This window comes from Siniperca chuatsi, linkage group LG7 (genome assembly GCF_020085105.1).
Source record: "Siniperca chuatsi isolate FFG_IHB_CAS linkage group LG7, ASM2008510v1, whole genome shotgun sequence".
Taxonomy (NCBI): domain Eukaryota; kingdom Metazoa; phylum Chordata; class Actinopteri; order Centrarchiformes; family Sinipercidae; genus Siniperca; species Siniperca chuatsi.
Genome location: NC_058048.1, coordinates 10,706,388 through 10,732,765, shown reverse-complemented (window position 1 = coordinate 10,732,765; position 26,378 = coordinate 10,706,388). Strand labels below are relative to the sequence as shown.

The window sequence follows — 26,378 nt, the reverse complement described above, 5'->3', positions numbered from 1 at the left end:
AATGGCTCTTTGAGTTGAAGCATATTGCAGAAACAGAATAAACTACACTCTCACACAGACTAACGCCACAGGACACTGGGTACAATTTTTAGTTTTTATTTAGGCTAGTATTTCCCTTTCAGTTGAGTCATATTCTTCCACTTATCAATGACAGATCCCCTCTATTACTAATATGCATGACAACAGAAAGGAATTCAACTTATGTTAGGATGACACTTTACACACACAGCTTAAAGCATGTAAGGAAGTTAAGTACATCAAGGTAAATACAGGCTCTTATTTCAGACCATTCTTGACAAAGAACTGGATGTACTGAGACCTAATTTCTTCATCATAACCGTCTAAACACACAACCTACAGGAGTGTTTATGGATCTAATCAAGCAGTCATCGGGACACCAAAGATTCCACCAGTCTGTTGTCTTCTGCCTCCTTGTTTGTTCTTGCCGCTAAGCATTAACCAAGGAGGAAACAGGACAGGAGAGTGGGTGGAGGACAGATGGGTGGGGTCTCCATCTAAAAGTTTTCACTTCATCATGTTCACATCTGTACACGCAAAAAAAGTAATGGTGACCGAGGGAAACACCACAACACCTGGCATACACGGACCTCAGCACGAGGAGGGTTCAGAGTAAATACACACACACGGTACGGTTAAGGGCCCTGGGGTTTGGTAGCCGTGGTCCCATCCTTGCACATACACAGATACAGTCTCATACAAGCACTGTACACGGCACAAGAGGTCACCTAAATACATGGAGCCAATGACAGAGAGCTAACATCTAGGAGGGTGGATTGGGCAGCCCAGTACAGGCTGAGAGGGGGTTAAAATTCTTATTTAGACCATCAGGTCACACTTGCACACACACTTGCACACACTCACATTCACACAGTGACATATGTCTGTACGCATTTAAAACTCCATAAAGCTACACGCCTGTGCAGAATATACTATCATCACTTAGTGTTGCTAACTATAGCCACTGAAATGGCAATATATGTTCAAATATTATATGTAACCTTTTTTTCCTCCGAATATACAATGATGAAATGCATTATACAGACAAACAAGACAACGTAAGATGTCCACATGTTCAGTACATCAAAAGTAAGAGCTTCTCTACATTAATTTCTTCACGAGTGCAAAATCCAATGCTCCTCCACCTACTTCAAAGGTTCATTGCTGAGCTTTAGCAAGTCAACTTCTGCACAAAGCAATAATAATAATAATAATAAAAAAACATGACATTAACATAAACACAAACAATTCTAAATAAGTAGTCATAAATATGGAATGTGAAAACAAACAAACATGTGGTCCAATTTCTTTTCAAACAATACAAATAAAAGTCCTTCAATGCAGTTAAATGTTTTCTCTTGTAACAGGACAACATAATAAAAAAATAGCACTCAAAACGAGAGTGGGCTGTTGCTTGCTTGTGGCCCCTGTTGTGAGTAGAAGACCATGGGAAGCTGGTGAGGAACACAAAGAGAGGAGGACAGATGGAAGGAAGGTGTTGGGTCAAGTTGTGGTGGTTGGTTGGGGGGGGTTGTTGGGTGTTCACATGCCATAACCGAAGCTGGGCTGTGGCGGCTGGCCGTAGCCTGGTGCTGCTGTGTAGCCGTAGCCGTAGGGCTGCTGAGGAGGCACGGCCACGTTGGGCCCTGCTGTGAGCATGAGCTGGGGTGTGCCTGCAACAGAAACAACAGAATAAGTAGTCAAAAGAGCATGGCTGTGGTCACGTTGTCAAGAAATATTCTGTTTCCTTTAAATGTCCTCAAAACTGGTGAAGACTGGATTACAGCAACGCAATTATCATCCGTGTGCGGCCTTTTTACCGTAAACAATGGGTTGAGACTCCGTTGCCTGCTCCTCCTGTTTCCTCAGAGACTCAGAGGCTTCAAGTTTGTCCACCTGTGGAAAACACAACAGCAGCGAATGTGTCAGACTTTCAGTTACACACTGGCCGATGGGGCTCTTGAAGAGCAAGGGCTGAGACGCCGGATTTGTAAAGACTGACCTCTGGGTTATTTCACTGGCTGACGGATGGGACCATTCCTGACAGGCGAAGATGAATACAGTCCAGATTTAAATAAAAACAGGCTGCAGGAGGCAGGCTTTGCTTATGTGTTGGAGGCCCTCTAGAGGGCAAAAGGAGTAACTACATCTAGAGAGCTACTGGCTACTCTATCAAGTTTGGTTACAGATAGAAGTCCACTTCTTTGTGGAAGGTATTAGGGATTAGGAGGGGAGACAAAGACAAACAGCTACTGGGCTATAATGGTCCCACCATCCAGCCACCCAAATCATCTGCTCTAACATGTTGGAAATGTAGAGTATGTAGAGAACCAACCCCTCACCAGTACAAACAGACTTACTAAGACCGACATTTATGTTTTTCACCCCCGTTAGTTTGTCCATCTCTTAGCAGATTATCCAAATGTTCTGTACATTTTTGCGTTGAAAGTTGGTGGAGAGAGAAGCAGACCAAGACACAACTTGATTAACCTGACAGAGGTGAAGACTTGATTCTGAAAGACTGAGCTCTAAAGATGCCTCGGTACTAACACAACAAAATAATAAAGCACAGTTTTTAAGTAGAACTTGAGGCTGAAACATGCTTCATAGACCTGTGTGTGCGCTACCTTGTCTGTAGACTTGTGTGTGCCATCAACAAACATTTATGCACACTTACTTCACCTCTCATCCTTAGACATTCATGGGACAGGTGTAGTACTCAAAGAAATGCTCATTCATAAAGATCCTTTAGAACTTTTTGTAGTCTATGTTGGGTTTGCAAAACCTAAAGAATTTAAATGTTTTACATTTTTTAATCACATAAGACGAATTTCTAGTTGAAAAATCAAGTACCTGATTAACAAAATGGCGAATTATTTTATTATTTATTTTGATGATTAATAAAAGGATGACAATTAATTGCCTAATTGTTTTGTAGTTGAAACTATCAAAAATACTTGCAGGTAAAAATAAACTTTGTGCAAACATTTGTTGATGTTCCACTTGCCTATTCCATCATTTCTAATTGCCATTATTTGAAAACACCGAAAACCAATCACCAACAATATGTAGAGTGTGTTTCCAAGTTTTAACATTTTGAGAGGCGTGCCCCTGGCCCTCACACGTGGCCCAATTAAGTCATTGCCTGAGTGCGAACAGCTTCAAGAAGCATGTAGCAGCCGTGAGAATCAACTTGCTAAAACTGCCTGGTCACTTTCTTCAGTATTTGCTAAGCAGCTCAGAGGCAGACAATGACGGGGAAAAGACAAAAGATAGAGTTAAAAACAATTAAAAGAATTAAGCAGCCAGCAAAAAGCTTCAGATATTACCCTCATCTATGACAGCACACAGCTTACATACTGATGAAATCAGTGAAGGACAGCGCTAAATGATGTAACAGTTGGTGGTTTTGGGTTCAGTTCTCTACATACTGTCTGGTTTACTACTACAGTCAGTCAATCTGGTTAAGCAGGCTGTTTCAAGAAAAGACAGGCTGTTGTTTCGCTTCAGAAGAGAAGGGTTGAGAGACATGCTGAAGCGGCAGTTTAGTGTTTTTTCTTTTTGAGGAGTGCATGAGAAAGAGAGACAGAAGCAGAGAGCATAGTGGAGGGAGTGTGAAAGAGGGTCGAGGGGATGGTTTGGACAGCCAGTTCAAGGTTTCCAGAAGCAGGCACAGCCAACAACGATGTCTCTTAGCCTGGCTTGAGTGCTGCTGATGCTACCAAGGGAGGGGGAAATGCATGCTTGTTGCTCTACATGTATTTTTTCCCCAAGGAACACAGAAACTACAGATTATTTGTTCTCATAAACTCAAATTGTTTGATGCTTGAAGAGACCACACTTTACAGTAGCAAAGAATACTCAGAGAGACATAAACTGCAGAAAAATACCCCCCTCTCGAAATGCCCGTACCTCATGTTTATGGTTTTTACCGTCTGTGTTCTTCCATAGCATTGAGATAAATTCAGTAGTACAGACATACATGGAGTAAAAAAATAGAAAGGTCTCTGAAAGAATGGTCACTTCATTAAAATAATGCCTCACTGGCTCTTCTATTACTGAAATTAGGTCTTACACTTAGCTGCAGTCTACGCTACAGCACCACTGTCAAAACACATAAATATGCCCTCACCCCTCTCAACATCAAGATATAAACACCTTGAAACTCCCTTTACAATGTCTACAGGGTGAAAACATATGCTTCCTGAAATGATCCAGTTCCAAGTCAGGATGATGGCTAGCAGCAGACTGCAGCTGAGTGGTGTTACAAGACAGTTTAACATTAGGTTTTAGCTACAAGTCTGTGAGAAAAGGACTTGACCACAGCAGGTGAGGTAGTTATCCAGAGTGACGCTCTTCACCCACGCCTAAGGAGAGCTGATGGGCATGCTGGCTTAAGTGGATGGCTCAAGAGTGTTTTAGAAGAAAGGCCGTGATGGGGCTCAGAAAAATATGCGAGAGGGGTTGCTCGTAGTGACAAGCCCACAGAGAATTATCACCGGACTCTGCAGCTCCCCTCAGCTCTGTGGAGCTTTATAGCATCTTTCAGCTCATTGTTTCGGTTTTCTGGCCCACAACTTTGTTCACTCTCACTGCTCGTTGGCAGCACAATTTCACAATAACAGCTGTTAGCAAAGTGCAAGTTTATGCCTGACAGTCTGAACTGTAATCCAGTAAATTAAAAGTAGCATTTACACAAAGCATAATAATATAGATCCTGAGGAAATGATTGTTTACCGTGTTGACATGCCTGAGCAAATCTGGGCACCTGACAGCAACATGCTACCACTTTAACAAAAACTTACAGTGATCTCTGTTAAACACATGATTTCTCAGGAGGTGAATCCTATCAGCAATTATTAATGATGAACTAGACGTAATACCAAGGAGGAATAGACTAAACGCATAGGAAAAATAAGACTTTCACACCTCCTCTTGCCTTAAGTTTCGTGCCCGTTGAATTCAATAACTAGTTCTTCAGTTAAACCTTACACTCTGTTTCATCACTGACACCAGCAAGCCTAGCAGAGCCCTGAGCGATGGGTGTGAAGAGCCCCGCTCTGGAGTCTCGTAGGTTGGTAGGTGGTCTAGTAGAGATGTGGAGTTTACAGTCAGAAGCAGCAGAGTGACATGGGGGGAGAGGGGTCATGCAGTTTCTGCTAATTTTACTCCTCCAAACTACAGGCTACAGGACAGGGGAGAGGGGTCAAAAAGAATGATTAGAAAATGGATTCGACTTTCACCTTTTCCTTTATCGCATCAACCTGGAAAGGAAATTCAGAGAGGCAACTTAAGGAGGAAAAAAAAAACAAATCGAAGTCTCCCAAAATAGAAATTGACAGAGAGAAAAGAGCAAATAGAGGACTTGTCACTTAAGGAAAACACAAAAATCCTGAGACAGATGTGGGTAATAACGCCACTTTTGATACAAATGCAGACTTGAGATTACTCTAGTACTGTGAATTTTCCCCTTGTTGTTTACACCAGTGTAAAAAATAAAATACATAGTTGACTATGAGGGTCACAGTAAGTTTAAACACTTAAACAAGATATAATAAATAATGTTTAGTGTTTAATATATAATGCAAAGAAAATTGCCACTATACGAATGATGCCTTGTTTTAACCTGTTTAAAGTAACTGGTGGGGTTTGCCACAACAAGCACCAAGAAGTAGTCAGCCACGAGAAAACTAACTACTACTAAAGACTTTTGTATAACTAACAGCTTATATGACAAACTGAATTATTTTGATGTATTAAAATCCACCAACTTGGCAAATAAATACAACAAATGTATACAAATGCTTCACTCAGGTGTGCTCTCTTATGAAAGCAATAGGTGGGTCGTATTTTTTGCCATGTAACAGAGATAAATGGCATGACGAGCAACACAGCAGTTATGAATCTCCTCTGGAACACATTTGTATGGGAAAGTAGCTTGAATGGATGGAAACCCAAATGAAAAGGAAAACACCAGTGATGACACACGACTGACAGAAGCACAGGAAGATGAGCATGAATGGAGGAAAGAATATGCAGTACTGAGGAGCTTCATCCTTGATACTGTCTGGGGGGAACTGTGTGACACTGCCTGTAGCTGAATAGTATTTGCAAACACATTTTAGCAGCTGCGGATGCTTTTTTAGGTATCAGATGGGTGGAAATGGCAGACACAGATCAGAGAAAAAGTATTTAAAGATTCATTTTAATATTTAGTTTCTTTCCCCGAGACATGTGGGTTTCCACAGACAGTTACAGCTTTGCCAATACTACTTCAAGTGTTAACACCTAACAGCATTAGAAGAAAAGAAAAAAACATGTAGGTAATATTGCACATCTACCTTCTAATTGTCTTCTTTCACTGTAGGTACCTTAGAATTGCAAACAACTATAACATGACCCAATATGCTTTTCTCTCTGAAGAAACCTTCTCACAAAGCCATCTACTTTGTCTTGATACATCGCACACACTGGTTACCTCTGGCCAACCCACCTTAGAGAGATACTCCCTCATGACCTGTATGAAGTAGGGCATGGAGAAGTCCATGATGTTGTGTCGCCAGGCGGTCTCCAGCACCACATCGGGCCGCAGCAGGTCGTAGCAGGTGAATAGGCAGGCTGCAAAACACTCCTTCTTATCTTCCTGCAGGAACCAAGCCAGGAGCTCCTCTGCCAGCTCGGTGTCTTTGGACTCTGATGCATACTGCATGGCATCCTGAGGAGAGGAAGTGCAATTACAGTTCGATACATTGACTAGGGGAAAGTAACCACATCTACCATTTTACATTTCAGCGCAATCAGTTGGTTTTGGGGTTGTGATTTAAATTACTTGGAAGAACTGGAATATATAGTGAAAATGATTATTTGTTTTTGCGCCAATGCACCTTGTAGAGCTTGTCCTTCTTGCAGAGCTCGACACTCTGTTTCCAGCGGTTGTTGCCCTTGAAAAGGTAGGCAGCAATCCTCCTAAACTCAATCAAGTCATGCTTCTCCAGGCCCTGGGCCAGTGAGATGTTGTCAAAGTTGTCATAGGCATCAATGGATGTACGCAGTGCCTAGATAAGAGAGAGAAGGGATTATAAGATACAACTGAAAATGCAAAAATTTGAAAACTAAACTGCGACTTATTTAGTGGACTGTGCTGGAAGTAACAGATCGCAAAATTTTCTCCCTACAGCCAACATAAAGACATCGAAAAATAATAGATTTTCATACTATCTGTTATGATACACAATGTACAGCATTAAAATATCATACCGCATAGTCTTCCTCAATGATGAAGAGGTTGTTCAGTGCCTCATTTACTGACTTGTTGTTGTGATTCTGGACAGACCTGAGGTAAGGTTTAACCAGAGGCAGCTGTTTCACCTAAACAAAAAAAAAAAAGAAAAAAAAAAGAGAGTCAATTTTCATGTAATCTCTTGATCTCGTTCTTTTTTTCAGGTCACCATCACATATTCTCTATCAACTACAGACGACTTCATGGGGGAACAGTCACTCCGAACTTTGCACAAGTGATGCACAATAGCACTCATTTTTTGAAGAGATTTTGTAATTAAATACAACCTAACACTGAGAAATGTTTACAGAAAGCAATAATGGCCCAGGACCTTGCTGAAGAAATTGACAGCACGTGTGTGGTCCAGTCTCGGAGAGAGGACGATGAGCAGGTCATTCAGTAACAATGGTTTGAACTCCAGATAAAAGTGGACAGCCTTGTAGTACAGCTCCACATTGGCCACCTACAATGAAAAACACACATATACTCAATTGAACATCTACAAATAATTTCTATCACAACAGAACTTGTTACCATAATGACAACTTGCATCACTAATCAAGTATAGTATATTTGGTGTGGGTTTTTTTTTTGTTTGTTTCTTTGTTGTTGTTTTTTTACCTTGGTGACAATGTCTTTGAACTGGCCCTCCTTCCAGGCATCAGCTGGGTGGTTCATCATGGTGATTATGGCGTTGTCATACTCCTCGTACTTGTCGTAGAGGAACACCAGCTCTGCCCAGAGGTGGGCCTGCTCTGCTGCCCTGAGAACCTGATACACACACACACACACACACACACACACACACACACAAATACAAAGGTTAGTTCATGAACTTTTTTTTTTTTTTTTTTACAGCCTATGCAGAGAGAGGCCAGTAGGACTGGTTCAAATCTAACAGTCATCATAAGTTGTATCAGACTGACTGATACAACTGTTCTTAACCAAGCCATGCTTCTACAAAAACATACTCATGCAAAAGAGTATCAGGGGATGTTACATGTGTACATTTTAAAGTTGATAATAACTCATGCTTTGTTTGAAGATGTTGCAGTTGTTCCACTTGCCTACCTTTGGAATGTTGACACGGGACCAGAAGAGCTCCAGGTGCTCCCTCATCTTCTGGGGTTTGAATTTGGAGTAGAGGATGGCCAGCTCAGTGAACATACCCATGTGAGCACGCTCCAGCCCCAGGGCAGCCTCCAGCATGGTGATTAGCTCCTCAAAGTAACCACGGTCCTGGAGGGCACAGACAGACTTAATGACACTAACCAAAACCATTTAAAAACAGTAATACAACCAAAACACACACTACAAAACCTTCATTTCAGGGGGGAGAGATTATTTAATTGGAGACTTTGAGAAGTTGGGTTAAGTATCTCACTTGAGCCAAGAAATAGCTAGTTCTGTTGAACCAACACCAACAAAACTCATGTTTGCAGACACTTGCAAATTTACTGCCATAAAGGTGCAACATAACAAAATATGTCTGATTCCAGATAGTACTGGTGCTCAGTAGTTACTCAGCATTCATTGTAAGTGTTAACAGGTGAGTTTTACACCGGCCCCAGTAACCGCTGTTACCTGGTAGTAGTTGATGAGTTCTTCCAGCTCATCGGCGTGGACGACAATATGCAGGCCACACATTTGGGCAAGACGGAACTCTTTGCCATCTACACACGCAAAACACACCTGGAAGAGAAGAGAATCAAATCAAACAATGTGTTTAATATAGGCGAGTGGACAGTACACTGACCACAGTATTATTTCTTTACTGACACTGTAGGAAGGCTTAGTGGCAGAAAGAGAAGAGAAACAGAAAAGAGCGTTTTGTTTTAACTCAGTACAGGCTCTGAAGTGCTACATCCGACTCTTTACTCTTCAAAGGATTTTTTTTCTTAGTAATGAAACTGTATCGTCATTCCTCACCTCCTTCCAGGTGCGGGTGCTGTTGGCCTTACGAGCTCCGTCCACAGCTGCCTGGTACTCTCCCAGGTGCACCAGAGTGGAGGCCAGGCGGCCGAAGTTGGACACGTTGTTGTAAAGCAGTTTGGCTGCATCGTACATCTTGTCGTCATAGCAACGGTCACCCACCTGAAGGAAAATGGACAAAAAAGGAAAGCAAGATCAGCAAAGTAGCAACTGTAAACAGGTGAAAAAGAATTAAGTGGTAACAACTGTGTATGTGAGTGTGTGTGCTGTATGTCTGTATGCTTCCCAGGACCTACTTGCTGAATGTGAGCATTATTGGGTCCGTTGATGAACTCTTCCAGCTCGGCCAGGCGGTTGGTCTTGGCCAGGGCAAAGATCAACTCTGTTTCAACATACGACTCGCGGGCCTTCTTACGGGCCATCTGCAGAAACTTCACCAGGTCCTCCCAGTTTCCTGCACACAACAATCAACTCCCATCAGTTTCATAAGCACATCAATCTACTGTATATTTACCGAAACACAAGTGTGTTCATTAAATAAAACAATAAATAACAAAGCACTGAATTGAGCATTTATCCAAAACTCTTCAGATCTAAGCACCAAATGTGCTAATTAAGTTCATCTTACCGCTTTGGGCTGCAGCTTGTCCCACCTCCATGTAAGCAGATGGGTCATCAGCCTTGATGTAAGAGTCAATGGCTTCTTTGACCAGGCCCTTTTGAAGCTGGGCCTTTGCCAGCTGACTCCACACTGGTGGCTCATTGCAGCGCTCAGCAAACTCATAAGCTCTGTCCAGGTTACCGATGTGCTCAATTAGAACCTGGACAAATGAGACAACATTCAGATCATGTTACATCAAGCTCAATAACACAATTCTGGTGGTCATTATAATCAGGGTTTAGGTCAAGTATATGATTCCTGAATAACATGCCCAGCTTAAAACTGTACACAAACATAATAAAAGCTTTTGGATTCATGTTTTGACTTTTTTAACACCTTAAAGTCCAGCAGTAATCCACTGACCTGCACAGCAGAGGTGTTAACATCAAATTTTCTAAAAATAGCAAAGGCCTCCTCAAACAGCTCATTGCTGATGGCGATGTTCGCAATGTCTGGGGCATCGTAGTTGTCAAGACGGTTGATGTACTCCATAACACGTGTCCGATCAGCTTTAATGGCTGTCAGGATGAGCAGATTCTGGAGGTTTCTGTAAAAATCAACAAAGGACTGTCTCAGTGAAGGTATTCATTTCTATGTGGCTTTCTACATTTTTGAATATGATCACAATTCAAGGAGTTTCTACAAAAAAGAAAGCAGTTCACAGCTGACCAACTTATGCCCAAAAGTTTCAAACATCTTTGCAGATGGATCTCTTGGAATCACAAATCACAAAAATGCCCAAGCCAGCCAAAAACATTTGGGATATCCCAGTAACATCATCTCTCACCTATGCTCGCTAAAGACAGAGTTATCCAGAACAATCTTCTCCAGAAGCTCGATGAGCTCATTGGGAAGGTCAGCAGTCATGAAGGCCTTGACTGTGACAGACACCTCCTCTGGATCCTGAGTCTCAGATAAGGCTGTCTGGACAACCTGCAGCAGGTAGGAACAACAGACTTGAGGCACTACAGCTGATGTTTTAAGTAAATGCACACACACACACACATATATATATATATATATATCTCCTAGATTACAATTTAACAAGCCTTTAACTAAACAGGTAGATAAAAAACATTGTTAAATGTATCCAATAAGAATACTAACTTTGTGTTACAGGACTGATATGAAAGCCAAGTCTGTAATGCCAGCAGCTTTTTGCATTAACAATAAATAAGTAAACTAGTTTATGTGGCATAATTTAGTATCAGAGACACCATGGGGTCTGACCTGGTCGATGAGTGGTCTTCTGTAATTGTTGGTCTCCAGCAACACGCTCGCCCATAGCTCAGGGTTCTTGCGACGTACAAGGTAGCGGGACAGACTCTTGAACAGTGAGTTCTCATTGCACACCTATGACATAATATACAAAAACAGTTAAAATGACAGGCAGTAACAGTTCAGTAATGTCACGACAGCAGTACATGCACATTAGAACAACTAAAACAGCAAAGAGAGCAACACGGCATGCAACTTATTGCATTTATGGTAAAGCATGGCTAACTGCAGAGAATAGGAAATTATGACACGTTACCATCACTGAAAACATTACAGTCATTTATAACATAATGGTCATAAGTCAGTTATATATTTTTTGCCTTTAATGAAAGTATGATTTCAGTTTAAACTCACATGAATCAGTTCCTGGTCACACTGTCCTCTTTCATAGGCCACACAGGCCAGGTGGGGGTCTCTTTTCTCACAGTACTTGCCCACCACACGGCTGTCATAGTAGGGGTTCTCCCTCAGGAAGCGCTCGGGGTTGTTATTGCTGTCGATGTAGATCTTGGCCAGGGCGTTGTGGGTAGCAGGCTCCTCGCAACCTTCATGAATACGAGCCTCCAACCAAGGCAGCAGCAGCTTCAGTCTAGAGAAGGACACATAGTAAGGATTTCACAACGCTCTCGCAAGGTTTGAAGAGAAAAACAGCTGACTTATGACTCTATAAGACTAGGTTGGAAAGGGTCGACTCAGTGATTCCACTATTGCTATACAGTTCAATTAGTTCCTCTCTTCTTACCGATTTCTTTTCTCCACTTCAGCCACCAGTTCATCTGTGGAGAACTGGCCTCTAACCACCATGATCAGGTTCTTTATCACATCCTCGGCACAATCCACATCCAGTAACCCTCCAATGACTACTGGCAGACGGCTTGGGTTCACCTGGAATAAATTATCATAAAGTTAATACATATTCAAGGACAAATGCGCAACACGGCAATAGGGAGAGAGGAAACAAGATACAGGATGGAGTTTTCAGTCAGCTTTCACAAATGGCAGACTAAGCGAAACCCTTATAATGTAGGCTGGGTTAAATGTTATTTACTGTTCTGGATATTTAAAAAAAAAAACTGTTTTAGTAATGTACCTTCTGCACGTAGATCTCAATGTATTTCTGCAGGCTGTTGCGGTACAGGTACAGGACCAGATCATGGACAAAATCAAAGCGGTCACACACAATGATCAAAGGCAGCTGGTCAGTCAGCTTGGCTTCCTGTAGAGAAAAATATTTAAAATTTTATTGGCTAATAAATGCCAGTTTTGTTGAATAATACTCTGGATAAAATAGTGGCAGAAAGGTTAGATTATTTTATTGTAAAACGTTTCTCCTGCACTGGTCCATTTCTGACCTTGAGAAAGTTCTTCACACGTTCAGGGTCGTAGCAGTTACTCTCTCGGCAGATTCTCTCCACCTCTTTGATCTGGCCTGTCTTGCAGGCGGCTTGGATATATTTGAAGTGGACCTCTGGATCCTGGCTGAAGTTCACAATAGAACCCAAGAAGTAGAACAAACCTGAAAGACAAAACAAAAAAGTCAAAATCAACAGGAGAACTAACTGCAACTAACTTGCTTTTTTGTCAAGATGAACAGAAAGGCCAAGATTACTTGGCACTTAGTATATTCCCAGCTTACCCTCGAAGCTCTTGAACGACTCAAAAAGTTCAGTGAGGGACTGAGTACTGAGTTGCTCATGGTACTTTGAGGCAACCTGGACACAGATCTGCAGGTTCTGGCGGATGTTTGCAGACAGCATGGCCCTCAGACACTCCAGAGAGTCCTCCACTGACAAGGAGCCAAAGAAATTCACCAACCACTGCAAAGACAAACAGAAAACAATCAGCAAAACAGGATTAGTCACTTTTTATAATTTTTTGTTAGTGTTAGCATTTTCTCGGGTTTCCCTTGGTCTGTCTTGTACCTCTGGGTTGAGAAGGTGTGTATGCACCACAGCTCGCTTGATGTCGTAAAGGTCAGTATAATGCTCCAGCGCCCTCTGCAGGAGACCAGCCTTCTCACACAGCTGTGCCACATGAGCACGATCATAGTGGGTGAACATCTGATTGCCCAGGATGGCATCTGCAACCTGCAAGACGTGACACAGGAACAAAGACATTTCAACATTGTTTGAAGCTTTGTTAACAGGAATCTTTGCAACGGGGGAAACAGGAAATTAGATTTTTGGTAAAAGGAAACATGGTGAAATGCTTTTTAAAAAGAAGAAAGAAACCTTAAGGGTTAGTTTCAAAAATCATGATTTTAAAAAATTCAGCCAATTTTTTAAATCTGATGCATTTATAATGCAAATCATTAAAGCTTCAGAAAACTTCCAATCATGAATTTCTAACTGAACAAGATGATAACTGTGTTCATTCTGGCATTAGGACTTCTGTCAGCCAAACTAAACTGTGGTGTTTCAGTTCAAGATCAGGTCATTTATGTACCTGTGGTGCGTGGACCAAATTCATTTCCAGCAGGCGTGTCTGCAGTGGTCCTTCCATGGGTCTGTTGTTCTTCAGGGCATCAAGTAGGAAGGATGTGCACTGCTGGATCAGGTTGTACTCCATGAACACATCAACAATCTGGAGACACAGAACAAAGAAATAATCATAGATGTCAAACTCTCAAAACAACTAAGTTTGGTTGTCTTTTTAACTAAATAACAGCTTCCTTCAATTTACTGTTTGATTATTGGGTGTAGAGCAGTAGCCATTGCATAATTCTAACTAGGCCACCACTGGCCCAAGTAGTGCAAGTGCAACAAATGGGGAAAAAGTGGACCTGCTAAAAGCTACTACTGTTGGTGAAAACCACCTGACCATTAAAACCCATTTGTTATTTTTGCCAATCTGACATGTAGTTGCTTGTGGTATGAATACATGGCAAAAGATGGGGTTTTTTACCTGTGTAATGTCAGCAAGTGGCTCTTCATCCTGAACCAGCATCTGGGAGAACTGAAGGCCCTGCTCTGGACTGATCCGCATTACGTTCCTTAGCAAGAAGATCCAATCTGGAGAGTAGCCCACCTATAGGGACAACAGATCTTTAAGCAAAATAGCCCTGTGTCTACCATAGCTCTGATGGAACCATATAAAAACACATAAATGTAAAGACAACAGTGGAACACAGATTATAACATTGCAAGATATGCCCATAGTCTCTTGGAGGATCACACTCTCTCTCCCTTCTCTGTACCACAATAGTCTTATATCATATGAGATTAACTTAGAATAACAAAGTCAGGCATTGTCACAAACCTTCTTAGCATAGAGGACAATCTTCTGGAACTGTCCAGTCTCTGCAAAGCACTGAATGACCTTATTGGGGACGTTGGCTCTGAGGTAGACACTGAGGGCAAGAGTAGGATCTACAGACTTCACCAAGTCTCCAAGCTCCTCAGAGCACTCCAGCTGTAAACACACACACACACACACACACACAAAAAGGGCCATTGAAAACCAATCTAGGGTTTAGAAGAGATACAAGTCCAGGACAAAGCACTTAAGGAACCAGGAGAAGTAAATCAGAGAAACAGCACGGTTGCAAACAAAATGACCAAACTGGCATTTATGTGTAAGCAGTATAGTGGTAGTGGAGGAGCCAATTAACTGACTACAACAGTAACCTGCAATGTGCTTTACCTTCATGGCACTAAGGTTTGGGTAAGACAATCTGTGTTACATCCCCCAAATGATGGATCACTTGCTTTGGAATAAAATATATAATGTTGTGGGTGCTTAAAGTTAGTCAGTCCAGCACTCGGGCTTTATGGTGACTAGTTTCCATAGAATTCCAATAGAATTTTTTTATGACATGATTGGTAAAAATAATTCCTCTGAAGATAAGATAAAGATTGTCCACTATAAAACCAACCACTGGACACATACCTTGTCCTCTTTTAACCATTTCTCTAGTAGTTGCTTGCGGCCCTGCTGGAGGACAGGCCTGCACAGCTCCAGAGACTCGAACTTATTAAGTTGGCCTTGGTCCAGCAAGATGCCAAAGTACTGGAGCAAGGGAGACGTCTGGCCTGGTTGGGCTGGAACACTCTGGAACCGACGGATGGTGTCTGGTGTCCGCAAGATACCCTGGAGAAGAAAGATGGATGGATAGACAAAGTAATTAAGTGACAGTGGGAAGCTTCAGGTTGGGAAAAGTCAACTTTGAGCAATACACAGAAGAAAGGTGGTGCACAGTTACATTAGGTGAACATTAGTGACTGTAATGAACATCAGATTTATAATGCTATCCTTTTAGAAACTTCTCAGACCATTGCAGACACAAATAAAGGCAAAAATAGAATTTTAACCATTGAAAGACTGCATCCCCAGTAGGGCTGAACAATTAATCAAAATATTATCGAAATCACAATATGGCCAAGTGCAATATCCAAATCACAGGAGCTGCAATTTTTTGATAAAAAGGTAAAATATGTCACAACATACCATTATAAATGAAGCATTGTGATGCTACAGAGATGCCTCGGCCTAAAAATCCTATTCTCCAGACGTAAGGGAACATGCTTGTTTGGTACAGACCACATCAAAAATCACATCATCCTCATTTTTATATTTTTTTTCAGTGAAAATGAAATGCAAAAATTACCATTCCCACTAAAATCGTGACTCATCGCAATATCTGTCAAAATAATCGCAAAATGATTTTTTTTTTTTGCATATCAGCCGTGATCCCCAGTTAATTTGTTAATTTGTCTAAATGCTATTAAACTACTTTGGCATTCAAATCTTAACTTGTTTTACATATACCTCTGGGTGTTTTTTGCCATACTAAGCTACAGAAATCTGCTTAGTCTTAACAGTCTGAGCTAGTATTAGTTATGTTTGACCCCGCTCTGAGTGCACGGTGGCACACTGGCAGTACCTTGGGTGCATTGGCCGCCACCTTGGCAGCTTCTGAGTAATTCCCCGCTGCAAAGAGGGTGTTGAACTTGCGGGCAAACAGCTCCTCGGCACCAGCTAGGTTGTTGCGGACAGCCATGCGGAGAGCCAGGTCTGGGTTCTGGAGCACATTGGTGATGTAGGGAATGATGTTTTCCTCCTCCACGCACACTGACAACACCTGGAAAAGCATATTTGCATGCTTTATTATCTGCACACAACAGACGATACCTAATGAATGGGATTTATTCTTGAAGGTAAAACGTGTTTACGTTACATTTTTATGTATTTTATTCCTCAGTCCATTCAAAATAACAATTACCACTAAAGCAAATAACCATATATAGTGATATAAATATCCAAAAGGAGTCATTCTTTACCCATAACACCTACAGTTAATTGATCCTGGGCTGGGGACCACACACTAAGACATGTACTTGTCACATTCCTAAATTACACAGAGGGATTACCCCATGTTGTTGCATGTAGTGTTACATTTTGTGTGCGTGTGTTTGCAACACACTGAGCTGTATACGGTAGTTCTGCAGGTGAGAGCCTAGAGCAATAACAGGATTAGATTGTGTAGTCTGCCTGGCCAAGATTAGCTCTCCTGCTGTGACTGTCACATGCTGCCTGACACCAAAGATGCTGCTACAGCCTGTTATTTTCAGAGATTTCCTCCGTCAAGGTCATACAACAACACCCAAGGACCCACGCTGATATACAAAAGGGCTGACATACCACAGGGAACATAAATAACCAACAAATGTCAGCAATAACAGACCAACATAAACAAGAATCTAGTATGCATACACACATACCGAGTGTCAAACTGGGACAGATTTAGAAATACAAACTATGGGTATCTGAGTGCGTACCTATGTCCATTTTTTCAAAGATATTCTTTATTCAAACATTTTTTAAATAATTTTTATTTGTTATTTAATCTGTATCTTACAAATATATGTAAAATGTGTATTTTAAGAAGTTCATTGTTGGGTTATCATTGGTTGCACTTTGTCCCCCATTTCAAACGTCCAGCAAAAACATCATTTTGGCACAACCAACATCTCAAGTCAAACATGATAGATTATCAGCGATGTATAAGCCCTAGCTGTCAACTTGCAAAAAACCCAAGAGGAAAAATGTACGATGAGCCTGGCTATTCCATGGACAATTATTAAGCAGCTCATTCAGTGTCCCAATGCAGTGGGCTGCATTCTTTGACTCAACACTACATGGATCCTACAAACATCTGCAATACACACACCTGACACCAAGACATTATTGCCTTTAATTGTCAGATCTTGAAGGGCCTCATTTCATAGCGTCTGTCAAACATTTAACATCTAATAATGTTTAATAATTCAAATGTATGTTTAATCCGAGAGCCCTACTTTGCGACAGAAATTATTTTGGCAATCTTGCCAATATTCAATGCTTATGCTAACTAACGTGCAGGTAAAGATAGTGTATGATCCAGTACGATCTTAACATGAACATGCACCCATGTTATGTGTGCTGCTGTGACTTTTAGAATATGCCTTTGCACTGTATGCAGTCATTAATGGGGAAATTACATAAGATTAATTTAAATTACACTAATAGTAAAATGGTATTGGGAGTTGAATCTCAAGACAACACTATTAGATAGATGGACGGCCAGAGTGTGTACTTTGGAGTACCTGTCCTTTCCTGTTGACTCCAATGATACCAGCAGTTGGCTCATGGGGGGCAGTGACAAAAATGGTCTCTCCACTGATCCTGTTCATGTAGATACAGGTTCCAGTCTCCAGGTCATACAGGTGGATGTAGCCATATTTGGTGATGAGAAAGACTACATCTTGCTTGGAACTGATCTAGATGTACGGAAAAAGAATCTGGTTAGAATGTGTAAATGATAAACAAAAAGATCATTATCAAAACGCCCTTCAGCAAGAGATTGAACCCAAAGCTAATTAAGTATTGCCAAGTCCCAGTGTGATGTCACACACTGAGGCGCAGTTCAGAACGGCCTGTTCAAATGGTGCAACACATTAACAATATTGTCAAACAGTGAGTGCGTACCAGTTCATGTTTTAACAGCACTTAAATAACAACTAGTCTAGACAGTTCTTGTTTTTGATAATACCCCTTTAAAAGAAAATCTTAAGGCAGTGATGACGTATGAACCAGTGGAGAGTATTGTTTCCCACCAGAGGAGGAGGTAATCTTGTTTACAGAACAAAGACAAACAGGCATGAAGTACAGGCTCTACGTGTCTCCTCGTAAATAGTTTTTGTACCTGCATGGCAACAGGGAAGTCATTCTGGGCTTCTGGAGGAAAGAAAACATCCACAGCTTTCTTTGGAAATGGCTGGTTCCCAGTCGGTGGAGTCCCCACTTCAATGATATGCAGCTAGAAGCAAGACATTGAGACAAAAGGAGACAAATTCAGGTTACAAGGGTCTCTGGAAAGTTTTTTTTTTTGAATGCAGTAAATTTGATTTGGATTCTGCACGCTCCCAAACGCAGCTGTCAGCCTGAGACTTTGCAGAGCTAGTAAATCTTACTTTTCCTCCTGCCTGTCCTCGCACAGCAAAGCAGAACAGGGTTGACTCTTCTGTGTTGCCCTCCATCTTGAACTGTGCAAAGCCAGCGGCATGCCCCTCAATGGGCTGAGACACCTTCCTGTCCACTGAGTATAGCTGCATGGCTCCAACAACACGGTTTTGCTGAAGAGGAGAGAAATCTATGTTATGCCAAAGCCCAAAGCCATCTGTGATTTATAGTCGCATTAAGATCTCTGCTTAGACTGTTACAGTCTATGATGAAATCTGCTTACATAAACTTAACCTGCAATATCTAATACAAATATATCTTTATCCCACACACTGAAGCATTTTTGTATTACATTTTATGGTAGGTCAAACTACATTTGAGTGATTAATCATGAAAAATGGTTGATTATTGATTACTGGACAAGTAAGATCAGAATATTATTTAACTGTTGCACTGCTGTTCTCTAGTACAATAACTGTTTCCTGAAATGGAGACAAATAATTGCATTTAGTAAATGTGTTAACAATATTTTGTCAAAATGATCAGAATTACTCAGGTTGAAGCAATTCTTCAACCACACAGTTAATTTACCTGCGCTGAAATGCCAATGAGCAGCAACCACTTCTGTTTGGCGTCAGTGCGATAGTTGATGATCTGGCAACCTGCCAGGCTGGAGTGACGGTCAAACACCTTGATCGGCTGGGAGTCACCCTCCATGCTCCAGTGGTAGACTGCATTGTCTGTGACCAGGGCAACAGTATTGAGGGAGATCCACTTCCAGAAGGTCACATCATCTGTCATCGTGTGAGCCTTCATCTTGCTCTTCATCTCAATGTTGAAGATCTGCAGGGTCTTTGCCGCTGAAAACATTAAGAGCTGAGGTTAACATACAGTGACACAGATGAATGCTATGACCCCCCAAAGCATTCCAATAATGATAGTAAAATAATAATTTAACAAAATCAGAATAGTGACTAAAGCTACCACACACAACCCACAGCAGACTTTGGGAGTAAACATACCATTTGGGCATACCAAACTCCAATTGCTGGAGAAATGTTGGTTGTCAGGGTTTGGCTTGAGTAACACCAAAGGACCATACAAAAAGCCAGTACCAGTGTCAAAACAAGAGGCAAGACCAACAAAAGGGCAACCACTTAAGTGGTGGATCTGCATTCAGTTAGGTCTGATGCAATTAACAGTTGAGGATGAATATACAAACCTCTTGTGATAATGTGAACTGAAAATGTGAAGTCATCACACAGATTTTTAATTTGAGAAACTTGAACAGACTAGACTGAGTTCAGACTGACATCAACACTGCAGCAAAAAATGCAGCCCCCTCATTCATTTCAATGAGGCCACTGTGTTGACACAGCGAGGGAGGGTGACAAAAAAGTTGAACGTGGCTCAACTTTTTCCACAATGCAACGTCATAATGTGAGGCACTGCGTTGGCTAAATATGTGCGGTGTCCAGGTAGATTAATTTGTAATGTGAATGGGCTATCGCTACTGTTAACCATGCGATCATCGCAAAGGATGCTAAAATGATTGTCACTGTGATTATATTCCAATGTTATAAAATTCTGTCTGTATGATATAAAATGTTCTGCAGTGTTTCAGCCTTTAAACTTGTGGATCTATTACTGAAACTGGACTTCCTGAATCCAAGCCCTTGCGTTTTTTTTAATGCAGTGCTATTTTAGGGTCTGGACACCTGCTTAGAAATATTACTAATACTACTACTACTACTACTACGCTTTCTGTGCTTCTCAGCTGGATAAACAATGACTTTTCACATTTTGGTCCAATGATTCAATTCTCTACTGATCAAAACTAGATCAATTAAACGTCTGCAGAAAAACATGGTGCCCAGTGCAAGTCAAAATGAGGCTTTATGGCCTGTGTCCAGCCCTCCACCCCCACCACCTACTAGAGAAATTAAACTCCAGGCATGTTGTTATAGCTCTTAAGGGATTCACATCGAAATTTAATCCTAAAATGAGGGATGTGGGAATTTGTGTTGGGTCTGAATGCAGATTAGCAAAAGAAGACCACAAAGCACACAAATAGATATGATGATGTGAAGGACGCTGGACGGACTCACTCACACCCATTCTGTTTTTTTCCTGCAGCTCAGTCTCACTGGAGAAGAGACACTCCAATTATTTGGGCCCAAGACATATATTTTATATTCAATCAGGCCTAAGCAAGCCTCAACCAAACAAAACCCTATAATTAACTGTTATTACAGCATATGAATGACAATACCTATAGTGACATTTCTGAACAAATGCTTTGATAATACTGTGTGTATAGTACATTAAAATACAGTGAGAAGTGAAAATCAATAATTAGTGTAGACCACAAATAAACCACAATAAATTGGTATGAGAAAAGTACTGCAATAATGCAGGCTCTTTAATCAGCTACTCTGTTCAAACTGCATTTAAAACAAGTTATTCAACACACACAGAAGCATAAGTTTTATAAACCACTTAAGACTACTCCTTTGACATAATGTGAAAGGTCAGTAGACCCATATAGCAGTACTGTCCAAACACAGGCCAAAAAGAGGAAAGTAACCAAAAGAAAACACCACATTTGGCTTTGATCACTACAGTGTCCTGGGGCTGGCCAGTCAGGATTGTCCCTGTGCATTCAGTAGCAATATCTATGAGACTGGTGTCACAGGTTAATCCATGATCGTTCTCAAAAACCCAACACTGCAACTCTAGTTGCATACACAATGCTAAACAACAGAATTATGTTGAAGAAAATAAAAACCAAATAAAGTTAACTTTCAGCTGAGTTTCACTCTCTTGACCGCTCTTTCTCTTACTGCATGCCACAGTGGGGGTGCCAAAGTGGGAAATGTTCTAATTCTACATATAGTAACTTAACAGAAAATTTGGTATATATAACCTAAATTATATCCCAACTCTGGCATTTCTGTCAGCCCAAGGTTAGATTTGCATATACTTGAATGAAGTAGAGAAACAGACCTTATAAGTATCATCTACAAATCGGTATGAATGTACTGGCCACTGCTGGCTGACATTATATACAGATGGGGGACAAATTAAGGAAAAACCTGAATAAAAGAGTGGAGAAACAAATGCAGATGCTTCCGTGCACCAGGGCTCACTGAATGGTTTGGTGAAAATGAAAATTACGTGAATAAGATGCTACGGCCTTAACAGTCACCAGATCTCAAGCCAGCTGAACACCTATGGAAGATTTTGGACCAACGTGTAAGACAATGCTTTCCACCACTATCTCCATAAGACCAAATTATATAAACTTTCATCTTCAAATCTATTCAGTGTCTGTGATTGTCTCTGATGCTATATGTCATTTTGTTATGTCTGGCTATGTTTGTTTTTCTTTCTATCTGCTGTACTCTCTTTTGCAAAAGAGATCTTGATCTCAGTGAGATGACCTGATTAAATAAAGGCTGTATATATAAATGAGGGAATATCTCGATAGGAGGAATGGTGTTCATCCCTCTAATAGAGTTCCACAGACTTGGCGAGGAGCACTGAAGCTGTTCTGGAGGCTCGTGGTGGCCTGACTCCATACTAAAGACACTTCATGTCGGTTTTTCCTTTAATTTGTCACGCATCTGTATATATACACATATTAAGAATATTTTCGATTATAGCATCACAGGCCAGTGGCACACAATTCTTATGAGAATAATTAGAGCCTACTTCATAGGAACATGTCCACAAGACAGCCAGTACATAATAGCCTGCTATTTATTTAAGACTGACCTAAATGTCACTGCTTGCTTGATTTTCCCACTGTTTAAATGACCATATCATTTTTCTGCATGTTTTAGCCCTTTTACTACATACATATGTGCTATACATTACTACCAACCATTTTCCGAGGCACATAATACTTTAAAACATTTCTGAATATTCAACTGTTTTTCCATTAATGCCAGGGTTTGTTAAGTCATGGAATTTTTAAATTTTCTTCAAAGACAATTTTCTGGCAGAAATGTGTATTCTGTTGTGTTGGTGCAGGTTGTGACTGACAGCTTAACAAGAACTGTATTACTGAATGTTGCCACAAATGTTGTGTTTTTATTTTTAATGAAGAGGCAGCCAGATTTAGTCTGAAGTCTTTATATCCTTTCACACTGCCTATGTTTGCCTTCAGGTTTGCTTTTTGTGAGTCAATTTTTGTTGTTAGCTAGACAAAAACAGCAGGATGTTCATTGTAATTAATCACCTTTCTGAGGCTAGTTTTAAGCCTTTATGTGCTATTTTCAGACTGTACAGAAGTTAATGGAAAACATAAGTGCATTTAAAAATCTGAGGTATAGCGTGTTTCAGAAAATGGTCAGCTTTAATATAAAATATATGTACAGTGTAGCAAATGGGACAAACAAACACACACACACAAAAAAACTAAGAAAAAAAAGATACAGTCCTTTAAGCTGCCCTCTTAATTTTGCTATGCCCTGCTTGCGTTATCATTTTAAATTCAAGCATTCATTAAAATTACTATCAGTACTGTGCAAACATTTCAAGACAGTGCATACAGGATTACACTTTGACAACTCACGATATGTAAAATTCAACTCACCGTCTGCAAACATAAGAAAGCAGTAGGAAATGAAAAAAGAGCAAAAACAAGCAAAATAGACAAAGCATTCATGACAGCATGACATTTTCTTAGCACTGGTACTACGGCTACTTTTCCTTAAATATCAATGTCTTGTATATTTAAATTTGTTACACTGCACTAATTACTCAACCTTTTTTGATAAACAGAAATGGGGTGGTCTACATATGAACATCAAAATGAAAAGCAGACTGTGACAGCTACATAACTGACTGACAACACAAACATAATTTACACAAATGACCCAATGTATTAGAAAAGCACCATAGCAAGTATGTGACCAGCCAAAAGTTTAATTGTTTACTTTTAACCTATGTGCTTCCAGAAACCTTGCACAGTCCTCTCTAGGTGGCACATAAAGCCATGTGCTAACAGCGCTATATATACATTTTAGCTAGAGCTTACCTTTAAGGGCAATAACTTTGCTGGCAGGGTTCATAATGGCGCTGTCTGCAGAGATGGGCCTGCGGATGGGATTGTTGGGGTCAGCCATATCAATGATGACAACCTGGGCCTGCTCACCCACTTTCTCTCTAATACAGATGAACTTGTCGGACTCCATGGTTAGAGTGCTGAATCCAATGTTGGCTGGGTTGATTCCCAGGTTCTGGAGCTGAGATATGAACACATGACCTGTTTTAGTAGCAGTCCACAGCCTACACTGTTTACTACAAAAAATGTCAAGGATGATACAATACAAGACTTATTTCCATTGTGGTCCTTTATGTAAAGATAGCAGGTATGCACACAAGTCCAAGTGACATCATATTACCAACAAAACAACTGAGGCATCAACATCATCCATAAAATCTTTTCAAGACAAACTTAAAAAAATATATTCACACAAATTAATAAATTACAGCCAGGGTGATGATGAGTTTAAACTTTTGTACCTTTTTAAAATTTAAAAATTGTGGTTACTTTTTATTTTTTTTAAATTTTAAATATGCATGGGAAACTTGTTTAAATTCCTGGCACAACAGAACCTAAAAAAAACAAGTATATTTGTTGGTATTAAACCCTGGCAAGCACAAGTCAACAATACTTTCCCTAGCCTTGTTTTCTGTATGTAAAGTGTCCTTGGGTTACGTGAAAGGCGCTTAAAATCTATTTTTTTATTATCAGTCGTCTGGTGAGCATCCCAACACTACAATGTTGGTCTTTGAGATACATGGGGGCTCTGTTGTTATAACTATTATGTACTACACTGATTTGTAGTTGTACAGTGCCATCCTTCAAGGATAACCATCCTTGTTGTGGACCAGGCTAGATAACAGAAACACCTCTCTGTATAATGCAATACAGTTCAACAGCACCACAAACTGCAGCCTCCAAAATGATCATAAAATTGAATCAACACCTCTTGTGTTTCAACAAAAACTGAACATTACAACCTTCACGAAAGGTGGATTTATTGCAGGGCTGTTATATTATATTGCATTAGTTTAAGCTAGGTGTACTTAATTAACTGGCAACTGAGTGTATATTGTCCCTTGGCAAAAAGTCATCCAAGGTGCATGAAAGCTGTCTCCCACGGGGTTCAATTTTGAATGTAAGGTTTTAGTGAGAACAGTAAGCACATCTAATAATCCCATACAGTCAGAAACTGAGATGTACCAGCTGAGCTTTAACTTGACTGAACTGGCTCTAACCTGTTTCCAGGTGTTCTAGAAAAGTATGATGCATGCTATATGTATGACAGAATGGGTGGACCACCTTAACTTCGGACAGCTGGATGAGGAGGTAACATTTCACAGTTAAAACCCCTATAGAATAACCATGAAGTCTCGCTTCAGCTGTAAAATATAAATATATATACATTTTATTTATTTATTTTTTTTCTTAAAAGCCCTGTCGTGAGACAACCTTATTGTGTGACGCGAAATGGCACAGGGTCCAGTCAGACTGCAGCTGACCACGGTTTTACAGCTGCTAGCAAGCTTTAGTACATCACTAGACAAATCATCATCAGAGGGTCCGTGTGACAACATTATGGCTGCATCAAAACAGCCATCCTAAAACTCTGTTAGCCCGATCGACGGCTAAATGTCCTACATAGCTACGATTAAGTTAGGTGACGTGACACCAACATCCCTCACGACACGCAAACTGTAACGGTTAGCTAGCTGATGTAACGTCAATAGATATTTGCTAACCTAAGTGTAACCATGCAAATGTCAATAACGCAAGAACTTGTCACTGAAGGTTAGCAAAAGTGTTTTCTGTTAACTAGTTTCTCCCCTGGTCGTCGTTGACAGCTAACGTCAGCTAATGTTGAGTCGACTAGGCAACAGCATCAGTGCAATGAATGAGCGTTGCTAGCTGCTGGCTAAACGGGGGAGGGGAGGTCATTCATTTGCTGCGGGTATTGACGTTTAACGTTAGCTTAGCTAGCAAGCTGTCAAACGACTGTTAAGCCGGGAAATAAACCAATAAGGTTTGTTCACATACCTGTAGGTGCTCCTGGAAGCGGATAGGTAGGATCTGAGCCATGGTGGTTTCCTTGCGCTTCTCCGGAGTCCTGAAATTCTAGCCGTACAGCTAGCTAGCTAGGCAGTGGCACCGCGCTAGCTACGACCTCCTCGCTTAACGTGTAGGTCGGAGCCAGTCAGTGAAAACAAAAAACACGATAAAAGGTAATGTGCAGTGTTGCTAATCGTGTTTCCGAAATCTGATATCAGTAAAAATGTTAAATATGTCCCCCTTCTGTGTGTGCTTTCTGCACTGCATCGATGGATAGCAGTGGCAACGGCTGATCTTCTGTCCAAAATCCGCAATGGCGGCGGAAACGGCTCAGAGCCTTCCCAATCCGGAAGCATCTAGGGAGCTCAGGAAGGACACTGGCTCTGGTCGTCTTTAGGATGGATATAAGCAATTTAAAGTTTTTCAATGTAAGCAAAATAATAATAATTGTCTGTGTTTCTACCCCGTTTCTACTGTTTCACACACTGTCGTCTATTCTCCATAAAACCAACTGATAATTCGCCCATGTACGTCAGTTCCGTTACAAATTAGTAAACATTTTTTTTTTGTTTAAATCCATGACAGCAAATTTTTAAAGCTTTAGTCCAACTATCAACTTTTCAGGGGAAATATGGATAATACATACAAGCAAACGGTCAACTTTAGTA

General features: G+C 40.8%; 1 protein-coding gene across 5 annotated transcripts; it reads right to left on the bottom strand.

The window, feature by feature from the left end:
• Positions 1 to 80: 80 nt before the first annotated feature.
• On the bottom strand, positions 81 to 26,206 carry LOC122878625 (clathrin heavy chain 1-like). 5 transcript variants are annotated; one of them, XM_044201618.1, is made up of 35 exons: positions 25,699 to 26,199; positions 23,653 to 23,860; positions 23,209 to 23,211; positions 19,200 to 19,468; positions 18,620 to 18,781; positions 18,352 to 18,465; positions 17,753 to 17,926; positions 16,051 to 16,248; positions 15,057 to 15,257; positions 14,427 to 14,579; positions 14,073 to 14,195; positions 13,614 to 13,751; positions 13,091 to 13,255; positions 12,805 to 12,985; positions 12,521 to 12,684; positions 12,259 to 12,384; positions 11,911 to 12,053; positions 11,523 to 11,757; positions 11,121 to 11,243; positions 10,678 to 10,823; positions 10,254 to 10,437; positions 9,858 to 10,050; positions 9,526 to 9,683; positions 9,227 to 9,391; positions 8,882 to 8,989; positions 8,369 to 8,536; positions 7,919 to 8,068; positions 7,629 to 7,760; positions 7,276 to 7,386; positions 6,903 to 7,073; positions 6,512 to 6,733; positions 5,262 to 5,282; positions 2,021 to 2,058; positions 1,839 to 1,914; positions 1,557 to 1,691 (listed from the first exon to the last, which is right to left on the bottom strand). In XM_044201618.1, the coding sequence occupies exons 1-34, from the start codon at positions 25,738 to 25,740 to the stop codon at positions 1,884 to 1,886; spliced, it is 4,920 nt and encodes a 1,639-aa protein (XP_044057553.1). In that variant the 5' UTR covers positions 25,741 to 26,199; the 3' UTR covers positions 1,557 to 1,691; positions 1,839 to 1,883. The 5 variants fall into 5 exon arrangements, with proteins under 5 accessions (XP_044057548.1, XP_044057549.1, XP_044057550.1 ...); XM_044201613.1 differs by lacking the exon at positions 2,021 to 2,058 and having other exon boundaries at positions 81 to 1,691; positions 25,699 to 26,197; XM_044201614.1 differs by lacking the exons at positions 2,021 to 2,058; positions 23,209 to 23,211 and having other exon boundaries at positions 81 to 1,691; positions 25,699 to 26,196.
• Between the last annotated feature and the right edge of the window lie 172 nt (positions 26,207 to 26,378).